General features: G+C 43.3%; 1 protein-coding gene across 2 annotated transcripts in view; it reads right to left on the minus strand.

Moving 5' to 3' along the window:
- Positions 1–10,630, minus strand: part of NINJ2 (ninjurin 2) — a 46,249-nt gene extending 35,619 nt beyond the window's left edge. For both annotated transcript variants that reach the window (XM_035345531.1, XM_035345539.1), the window contains exon 1: positions 10,329–10,630. In XM_035345531.1, coding sequence (XP_035201422.1) covers positions 10,329–10,361 — 33 coding nt within the window. In that variant the 5' untranslated portion in view covers positions 10,362–10,630. The remainder of the gene's footprint in view (positions 1–10,328) is intronic.
- Between the last annotated feature and the right edge of the window lie 493 nt (positions 10,631–11,123).

Here is an 11,123-nt window from a genome sequence, read left to right on the forward strand (position 1 = left end):
TATCTATTCACCCCATTTTGCTTACTAGCATGCATAATCTGTCATTTGTGGACTCTGAGCCTTGGCTGAATTTTTACCTGTGTCCCTAGGAAGGTAATAGGTCTCTGAGTTCTTTGCTGATTTTCCTTCTTTCTTCCCATGATCATGCCAAGTTGTGAGCTTTGCGGGATTCTGGCCTTTCTTAAATCACAGGCACAAGAGAAGAAAATCAATATCCTTGCACAACCAAAGCAACTCAAACCAAGACGAGCTCCAGCTTTTCCTGCTGTGCTGCCAAGCACCACACCCCACTGGAGCTCTCTTCTGGGTCTGCTCTCCTGGCTGCAGGGCAGGAGGAGGGGACAGGCCTTTAATCAGGGAGAAGACTCACCTTATCCCTATTTTTTTCCTCTCCTTCATGATTTGCTTTCTATAAGTAAGGATTTTGTTTGTTTGTTTGTTTGTTTTTCTATGAGGATGAGGTTTTTACCTCCTCTGAACGTCTGTAAACGTTTTTATTTTGTTAGGCCCATATCTCTTTCCCCCAGGATTTGTGTAGCACCTGGGTGTGTGTAGTTTTCTCCCTTGAACTCTGTTGCACCCTCGCTTCTCATCTGAGGAGGAGGGAAGAGGGGCTTCTATTGTGCTGGTGGATTTTGCCCATCCCTCTCTGGATCTGAATAGGCCAGCATTATTTCACAAGTGCTAAATCCACTCACAATGGTTTTAAACGACTGAGCTGCTGAGCAAGCTGAACAGCAAACACCAGAGGGGAAACCACATTTCGTGAGCACTTCAGATTCCTTCAGACCCTACGTGGAGCCATGAAGAGCAAAGTAAAAGCCCTTTGACACAACTCCCTTGGGCAACTTTTTCACAGCCACATGCCAAAAATGGGGACTGGCTGAGGATTTGGTCCAGAATCAGCTCCCAGGAATCTAGCATATGAAGATGAAAATGGAGTTCAAGTCTGTTTCTATTAAAAGAGAGGAAAACAGCAGCTTATTATATTTTCTTGTGGCGTATTAATTATTTGCTGGATGTCTCTCTGATCAGTGTGGATTGCCAGTCAAGGTATAGCCGTGGGCTAAAGATAAGGAAAAACAAGCACTGGTGTTATGCAGGAATGGTTTGGGTTGTATTTCTGTTTGTATCTATTTTCCTTATTCTTTACTTCTAAGACAGAAAGAACCCAGACTGTAAATCTTATGATCTTCCCAAATCATCCACGAAGAACTAGATTGTCTGCTAAGATGATCAGCCAAGAAAAATCCAAGAAAGAGAACAATTATTCCATTGCAATAAGATGGATGAGGGCCTGTCTAAAGGAGCTGCCATTTCTGTCTCTGTCCAGACTCGTGAAGACAGGGGACTTAATTCTTCCAAGGAAGAAGACATAATTGTGCATTCCCTAAACAAGCTCTTTCACAATGATCTGGGTTAGCTTAGAGACTCAGTAATGGAAGTTTCCTAGCCCAGACAGTCTTGATAGAGTGATTACTTTGAGCACTTGCTTTGGTGGTGGTGGTGAGGATGAACCTCCCCACTTTCAGTGTTTCAGCTCCAGTCAGCAAAAATATGTAGACACAGCCTGAAGTCACACAAGGATGTGGAGGAACATTTAATCTTGAATCAGCTAAAAAAGGGTGCAAACTTAAAGTAGAACAGAGGCATCAAGAGCGTGTGTGATCATCCTGAGTCAGAATTTATGTTTAATTTAATTTAGCTTGCTTCGCTTTGGCTTTGGGGTTTGCTTCCTACGCCAACATGGTTGAACATGACTCTAGCTCCACCAAGAAAGAGGTGCAAACACAGCTGTGTGCCCATACTTTCGAAAGCTTGTCAACAAAATTTGTTTCCAATTTATGTTAAAGTTACATTCAGCAGGGTAGGAATTGTGTTTGCTGCAATTCTTCAACTAATGTTTTACTTTACATTGTGTGAAGTAACAGAGTGCTCTCTGACGACTAAATACAACAATCTTTTAACAATTTCTTAAAAAAAAAAAAAAAAAGAAAGAAAGAAAGAAAGAAAAGTGAGAAAAGTGGAGTTTAAGACTTTAGTCAGTGAAAAGTACAGATGGAACCACAGACCACACTGCTGTATGGCAATTCGTGTATTCAGAGATGATCTGGTTTTTCTTCCTGCTTCTGTCATTTTCTGCTTATATATTCTTGGACACATCAGTGGTCATTTAACTGCCTCTGCCTTGACTTACCCATCTGCAAAATAAGCAGGAAAGCACTTCTTTCTTCATGTAGGGACTGTGAAATTAAACCCACTGATACTTACAAAATGCTTGGAGAACTAAGGACAACAGAACTTGGTTCTCACAAAAGTCCTGTGTAGGTATTATTTTAGTGTATTTATTTTCTATAGAAACATTCCTTCAGAAAAACATAGGTTACAAAAGAATGGTTGATTGCCTTTTGACTCTTTTCAGAATGGTAGGGGCAGTTATTTTTCTCACATAACTAAGGTTTGTGGTGAGTTTGGGGATTTTTTTGTTTCCCCCAAAATACTACTTTGACTTGTGTGGTTACAAAGAGAAGAGTCCTGCAAATATGCATAAATATTCACAAAAATTAAAACCTAAAGAAAAAGAAAAGAGCCCAAACAATCCACAAAACAACACAACATCTCATTTGCTTGTTCTCATTTCTCTAAATTAGCTGATAGGATTCCCCCAGAATTTCCAGCACTCGCTGAACCTTGACCCAAGAAACTTCATGCGAAATTTCTTCCCTAAGGGTTATTTTGGATAGAAAGTTCTAAGATCCCGAGTATAAAGGTTTTCACAGCTATAATTATAGAATCACACAGCTGATTCATGTAATTTGACAAGGAATTATAACTTGCCTGCTTCAAAGGTGCGTGTCAAGGTGTATGGTAACTGGTGATGTGAATCTTGCAGCATCTGCACTGGGGCTATTCCATCATTCTGGTGTACAATTCAAAAGTTTCTGTTACGTGTTTACATACCTGGGGCGATCCAGATTACAGTAGTGTTAAGTTTCTTGGAGCTCCTTTCTTGTGTTCCCTTTTCTCAGAGAGTTTTATAAACATTTGACTCACAAGCCCAGGATGGGGAAATGGCAGTGAAAATGCCCACATGTCCTTTCATACTCAGAAAAGTTCACACTTTTTTTTTTTTTTTGGTGGGGGTTATTGCATGCATGGAGCATCACCTGTTGCTGGCTCTCAGAAGAGAGACATGGCAAATGAATATGGATTTTTCAGGAAGGGCTGAGAAATGGTAGCTTGGGCTGAAGGCTTCAATTTTTACTGGCTAAATGAGTGGTGGAACTGTACCAATTTGTCAGATGGAGGTGAACAGAGAATCAGAGGTATGGTTCAGCTTTCAGGCATGGGATGGAATGAAGCCAAAGGAGGCAACTTTTTGACAAAAGACGCAAAAGCCAATTTATCCATGGTTTAGCAAGTGCTTCACATTCTAAAGAACTCCCACATTCAAAGATGGCTTAGTAGAAGAGTTTGACATTGGCCAGCCAGAAGTGTATGTTACCGTGAGCATAACCAGGCTCATGAATACTCACTAAATAAAACCCACTCCCTGTGTGCTCAAATCTGAGAGGTGCCTTGTCCTCCAAATGGGGTGCAGCAGCAATGGCTCACTGCATGGGGCCATGGACATGGGGCCACCACCAGGCAAAGCTCTGAGTGTCCCCTCAGCCTTTGGCACTGTGCAGGTGCCATCTTGCCGCCCCCTGAACTGCGTCATGTCCTTCCTGCCCCCCCCACCCCACCAGAAGACCCATGCCTCCCAGGCCTGCTCCCTCTCCACTACCCTGCTTCAGTTGTAGGAGATTTATAGAGTAGGCACCGTTGTACCCACTGACCTCCGTGGTCCTCTCTCCTTACCTCAGTGGCAGTACCCCTGTCCAACAGCAGGCAGTACAAGCAGGTAGTATTTTTCTTCCATCTCCGTACTTTGTGCCTTGTTTTCTTATTCACTGGCCACTGCTGAAATGTTTCTGAACAAGGACTGCCACCAAAGAGCACAGTGGGACCTCAGCATGGGCCTGAGGCAATATGAGTGTTCAACAGCCCTAGCAAGGACTATGATATAAATTAAACTGGGTTTCCCAGTTAAGCTGGGTTACTCTGAAATTCTTGCCACAACAGACATAAAGAACTTAGGTTTCTTCCTGTGAGCCTCTCCTGGCTTTAGAGGAGATATGTCAAAGATGAATTTGTCTCCCAAGAGGTGCTCTGGCATGTAGCACTGCTGTGGACTTACGTGCAACTGCAGGCAGGTTTTCACCAAGTCCTGGCAGGCAATGTTTTAGATATATCAGAGGAAACTGCTATTCCAATGGCACATCATTGCCTTTTTTTTTTTTTTTTTTTTTTTCTTTTCTGCTGCAGTGCCGTCAAACTCCTATTCTAGCCTTAATCCTGGTGTAAGAACCCTTTCTAGCTCAAGTTCCTCATACTCTTCTATAGGAGGCCTCTGCATGCTGTCAACGAGACCAGATTTACTGAGTGATCTGTCAGTCAAGCTAGTTCACTACTTGATATGCTTCCTATCAACATCCCTTGCCCTTATTTACCTTCACATGCAGAACTTCACTGTGGACATGGTTTGCCAGCATGGGATCAGACTCCCTCTCTCACTAAGACATTGGTGCTTGCCTTTTACCACCCCTCAGCAAGGTGGAGTGCCAGCGGCCAGACCAGCCTCCAGTGTGTAAAACCACTGGTTTCTGTGGGATAACTCCAAGGTTCTGACCAACTTCACGTGGCTCATTTTCCCCATATACCCTGAAATGTGGGGTTCAGTTGCTCAAGATGAGAAGATCCCCTTGTTTGAGAAGGGCAAAAATGAATGTTCTCTCTAAGTGGGAAGTCTGGGACAGTTAGAGCTGTTGGGAGGAATGTACAGGGTAGAGGAGAAATGCTACATCTGGCTGGAGAACAAAGGACCCATTAGTACAGGCTTAAGAAAAAGTCTCCTTCTTCTCAGCATCTTGTCATCATGCTGTCTGTCTGCTAGTGTCAGAGTTAAAAGTCTCTGGAATCAGCACGGGTAATGCTACACAGAATTTGCAGGTCACTGCAACTGAGGGAGAAGAGCACAGGATCATTCTCACTCCTAAATGTGATAGCATATTTCATATCTGCCTGTCGACTGACTAGCGCTTGGTGATTCTTCACCTTAACCTCTAGCTAGCCTTATAAAGGCTTTAGTCTTGAGCAGCAATTTGAAATCTTGCGATCTGAGTGGTGTGCACTAGTGAAAGCAATCATTGCTACCATTTGGACCTTCTCTGCTCCTACCATTGGCTACACCCAGACTTGTACCTTCAGCTGATTGATCTGAAGTGAGAGGCAGCTTAGGCTGGAAGGAGGGGACCTACTACCTCCCCATGCTTTCCTGGCCACACAGACCTACCTCTCCTGGGTGTTTGCCCTTGTCTGATCCTGCCACGAACTAGTTCAGCACAGCAGACCAAAAACCCTGACACAAAGTTATGAGTTTTCTCTGAGTTTAGCTCCCTGAATCAGCTTTACCATAGTCAAATGAATAGCAGAGGAGGTGGAGTGCACCCTGGCAGTGGGGAGTGGGATCATGCCAGAGGGGCTGTAATAACTGGATTAGTTTTGTTAAAAACATGGTGAGTAAGTTCTCCAAACTCTTGATGGCTGAGTTGCATGCACTACAGTGATGTATGTCACAGTAATCATTATTTTTGAAGCACTTGAGCTTTTCTTTCTGAAAGACTTTCTCTCTCTCACTCACTCACTGCAGACTGGTGTTATACAAACACAAATCACACAGATTGTCCCAGAACCCAAATAACACTACTGAAGTCCACTGGGGCAGGGACACTGCTTGGCTGGTGATGTTATATTGCCATCATTCTAGGAAATTGCTAAATGAGGGTAAAGGTCCTACAGCACTAGAAAGCACAAGCTGGCTGTTGCTGCAGAAGCAGGCAAATAAATGCCCAAGCCAAGAACTTGTAAGCACGTCACAGCCTCAAGGCACAAGCTAAAGTCATGAAAAAAAATGCAAAACCAAAAGTCTAACACACTTGCTGCATTCCCTCATCAGGCATAGACCAAAAGTGAGATGTGGGAGATGGGATTTACAGCAGTAAGTGGGACTTTCCATTTGTTTTGTGGGCGTTTTAGAAAAGTCCCTCCTGTTAGGCCTACAGCTAACTCCATTTATCTGCATGTCTAAAATTTTCCTGCTGTTGACCTGGTCAAAACCTGAGCACTGGAAGTAAATTATCCAATGATTTAAAGATTTAAAACCTTTTTTTTTTTTTTTTTTTTTTTTTTCCTTGCAAGTTGCTTGTTTCTACAGATGGACATAGTATTCAAAGCATTCACCAAACAGCTTCTGACAAAAATTTTAGCATAGGGTCTGTTTTCCAGAGTGATTATTTTATCTGTTTACTCTATTTACTTTTGATGTATGAATGATCCCCTAAACGGTGATGTATTATTTCTGTTTCTCATCCCAGAGGATTGTAACTTTTTTTTTTTTTTTTTTTTTTTTTAACCAAGGAGTAAGAAACTATAAAAAGAAAGAACCAGCATACACTACCTAGTCTCTTTTGCAATATGAATGTGGATGGCATTCATCTGGTGCACAGAACATAACACTCAATCGTGAATTAGAAAATATAAAAATACAAACCTAATAAAATTCTGGAACCATTAAATTCAACCCTAATCTTTGCCTCATTTTGCAGTGTTCATCTGGGGCTTTGACAGACCTAATCTGTGGCAATAACATGTGAGTGTTACTGACTTCAGCTGCCCACAGACTTTCCCCTGGCTCCTGCCACTGTGGTGGGAGTGGTAGAACGGATGTCATCTCAGTTGCTTCCATTCAAAGCCTGGTACATTACTTTAAATCACCGATGAAACAGGGTTGTGTTAAGATGCCAAATCATGAACTGCAGCAGCTGAGGTACACAGCTAAACAGATTTAATGGGTCTTTTTCTGCAGAAAAGAACAGCCCTGTATGGCTCTCTCTTTCTCACTCCCCATGCAAATCTCTATGCGAGGGGAGGGGATGAGAGTCAGCAGGAGTAATAGCATAAAGAAGTGCAGATAAACCAGCCAGAGTGTGACTGTCAAAGCTGTACTACTATCTTGATTTGTAAGCCTTTGTTTTCTGAAGCAAAAAAGAATTGGTGATAGGACTTTGTATGTTGTTTCCTTTGTTTCTCTCCTAAACATGTTTTTCTGATCCCAGCTATCTTGGGATATACTCTGTTGTATCTCATCACATTATTGGTCTGCCTGCTCAGTTACTTGTCAATGGCAGATGTTTAATAGGGGAAGGTGAAACTTTTGCTCAGAAGCCACAAATTGAAATGTATGGTAAGAAAAATGCATTTTTCAAATTAATTTGTGTTAAAATTTTGTCCTTCAGTAGGTGAGATAATCTTTCTGATTAAAAGATTTTAATTTAAGCATTGTCTTAGTACTTAGCTGGCTAGTGTAGATCTGGCGAGGCTGCTCTACAGCCTTGTGGCTCTTTTTTCCTTTCAGCCTCATTTCCCTTTAGCATCTCTCTGTGCAGTTTGAGGTTCTATTAGTCTTCTTAGAAGTCAAGTCTGGAAAAGAGACTCCTTTGAAACATGATAAACAAGAAAAACTTTGTGAGGGAGAAAGTGGATTAATGGGAAATACCTCTTGCTGGTAAAAACCTGTTCTAGGTCTCACTTCTGGTCAGTTGCCATACATCTGCTCTAATGCTCTCTAATGCAAGACACTACTTGCAGTCTGGTCAACAACCGTGCTATTGCCTGTAGGGAGCTGAAAAGGGTTTTTATTTTTATTCTGCCATTGGATTATGGGATTTGAAAGTACCTTTTTTAACTTGCATAACTGTAAATATTGTTACTGGTCATAACATTTTCCTGACCTCTTCTCAATGTTGCTCCAATATTTGTCTTTCTGACCTGCGCCAGGAGGTGGCAAATTCCACGGGCTGACGACACGCTGGGCGAGGGAGTGCCTCCTGTTAGGGAGACTTCTAATTTTGCTGAGTCAGCTCTTGTTCTCCTCTTTTAGGATGAGCAAAAAAATGGGTGACTGATCAGTCATCCTTAGAAATGCCTTAAATTTTGATCTCCTCTTCTCTCTCTCTCCTGTGCTAGTGGCTCATATGATTTTTATTCTCTCATTACCTCTCAAGCCTGGCTATGCAAATGTTGTGTAAGAAATGCTAGTAGTTATGGTGCAACTGCTCTGAGACCCTATAAATAAAAATTCCTATTTCTGTACTGTATCACAGTTAACATTTGTAACTGTTCCTGCCACTCCAGCCAGGAGCTGAGGAGAAGCGAGTCACACGTCACCGCCCCAGAGTGTGCAGCACAGGTTCCCACTGGCTCCTCATAAACCCACAGCTGGAAACCTCCAGGAAAACACCTGCTCAGAGCAGGGTGTCAGCATAGGCTTTTAAATGTACTTTCTACTGAAAGATTTCTTCCCCACCCCCCTCCATCAATCCCCTCATCCCACACTTCTCGAGTCATGCCAGGACCCTCTGCTTGTCTCAGCTGTGCAGCTGTATACCATGCTCTTTCCCTCCCCCTTCAGCCCTGCATATTTTCGGGTCATAAGAATGCAGGAATCTGTGCGCATTTGTCAACATTTTGTACTTTCTGGTAGCTTCATAAAATCCCTGCAAGGTGTCACAAAGAAAATCTCTGTAGCATGATTTTTCTTCTGGCAACCTGTTTAGAGGTAGATAGAAACACTCTATGCCTTTCTGCTCTAGAAGCAGATCAGTATGCTCTTTTCAATATTGTAACTCAAGGGAACATTGGCCTTTAGGGCTTACCAACCTTTTCTGAGCATCGTAAAGACTGCTTTTGGCTGAAGGTTCCAAGGATCACTTTTGGCTCTTCATTTAATGTCAAAATGGGTTCAAAGAGAAAAGTCTGACTGCAGGAAAATCTAAAGTCCAGATTTTTCCATAGTTTATGAGCATTTTAATCTGTGATTTTTTCATCTATAAAACCTGGGATAAAAATCCAATATAGACCTGAAATTTTCCATTGTGCGGAAATATTTAATATCTGAGAAGTTAGTTTGACTTTTTATTTAGCTTTTGTTTTGTTTTGTCCTGTGCCCTCTGTCCCCAGTTCCTGGGATACTGATTTCTATATTTTTTCCCTTTTCACATAGTTCTAGGAAAGCCAAACGTCTGAGTGCTAAGTAGAATACACTTTCAACAATTGTCAAAGCCACCTGTGTATTTTCCTCAGTTATGGTATCTCTTATCTGCACTTCACTGTTACAAGGTCTTAAAAAACTGCTGTGCACCTCGTATCTTAGGGGAGGTGTGCCTTATTTTCTGCAGGATCACGGATCTTTGGTCCTTCTTTCTAGACCGCTTATCTAGCTCTGGGATAATGTAATTATTCCCCAGGCTTCTAATCTTACATTATGGCCTCTATGACGTGGGCCAAAGAGTTAAAAATTGAGACAGACTTCCCCACTTTCAAGCCTGAGGGCTGTTAAGACCATTACAGACAGAAAAATCAGCTGCAGAATTTGGACACTGCTGCTGACCTTCCCAGGGCTGGAAGCTGTGACACAGGCAATGCTTCAATGGTCTCCCCTTCTCTGGAGTTGGCTGAAGTGCAAATCTGGACTTGAACTTCTGATGTCTGACAGGTGTTTGTGATCTGGGGTTTTGATTCCATTTCATCTCTAACAGTTTCTTTTTCCAAAGCCTTGGGCAGTTGCCCTTTCCTAAAACACATGCTGAGCACAAGAAACACCCTTCTTAAAAAACACAAACACTCAGAAGAGGAAGACAGAGAACTGAAAGAGCTTTATCAAGAAGTTTTGTTTTCTATAAACTCCACATAGGAAACCCTGGCCTCTGCGCTCCCTCAGCATTTTCTGTATTTATTTCTTCTCCTCCTCTCCAGATCAGGAGCACTTTCTGCCAAACAGAGAAAGGCTTTGTAAGATGAGGAACAGCTCAGATTTTTGCAGCTTGTAAACTATGTGCTGCCTCCTTCTGAGAGCTGAACTCTTAATTTCTGCCCCTGCTGCCTCTCATTCCCCCCCAAAGCAGCCCTTCTTAGTAATATCCCCTACTTCTTTCCCCAACTCTTTCGGAAAAAAGGTTCGTAATAGCTCCTGCCAGAAAAGTAGAAGAGATCCTGCCACTGGCTTTTCTTCAAAGGAAAGCAGAGGAAAAAAGCAGCACTGCGTTTTCAAGTGAAATTAGCTGCAAAAGCTGAGGAGCAAGTGGTAGGAGGGATGGATATTTCCCCCGGAGTGGGGATCTTCCCTCCCACTTTCCCTTCCCCCGGGTATTTCCCCGAGATGGACTCACTTGAAGGTTGATGCTCTCCCCTTCTGAGGCCATCCTGCTGCCCTCAGGTCTCTTCCTCCACGGACCACGCAAGGAGCGGGGCACTCTGTGCTCCCGCAGCCTCTCTCCTCGCTGGACCGGGACGCGCAGCTGCTGGAACAGACCTGCTATTCATCTGCCGGCGGCCGGCCGCCCGCCTTGGCATCAGCTGGGGGCCGAGAGAGGGGGTGGCACGCCGATTCTTCATTGTCCAGGCAGCGCGTGGAACAAGCGTCCCTCTTAGACTTTCCATGACAGTTGTGTTCGCTACGTGTCTGCGCTACCTCTCGGAGTCCAGCTGAGCCTCATGAGCTCACTTGGGCTGGGACGCGGTGATGCAGACAGTGTACCAAGAGGTTCCTGGCATGGGCTGCGCGGCCGCGGCAGCGATACCCAGCTCGCCCTCCCTCACCAGCACGCAGCAGAGAGTACGGATGAAAAACTAACGGGTAAAGAGATTAGGTCCAGAAAGTTGTGCCAGCTAGCTGCTGCTGCAGCGAAGATATTGTTACAGCTGAGATGAAGTTTCCACTTCAGTCTGTAGTCACTTCTCATTTTTCTCCGCAGCCAAAATGCCCTTCCTTTCCCTTCCCCAACACTTTTTCCAGCTTGAATTTGATATGGCTGGTCTTAGCTGGAATGAAATCCTGCTTTTCGCTGAAGTTAAAAACAACTACAGATGACACTAGAATGGAAATTTAAATAGCCTGAATCAAGTCATATCATAGAAAAATAAGTAAGTATTAGGTGAAATCCTCAGAAAAATCAGTGCAATTC

The sequence above is a fragment of the Oxyura jamaicensis genome, chromosome 1 (assembly GCF_011077185.1).
Source record: "Oxyura jamaicensis isolate SHBP4307 breed ruddy duck chromosome 1, BPBGC_Ojam_1.0, whole genome shotgun sequence".
Taxonomy (NCBI): Eukaryota; Metazoa; Chordata; class Aves; order Anseriformes; family Anatidae; genus Oxyura; species Oxyura jamaicensis.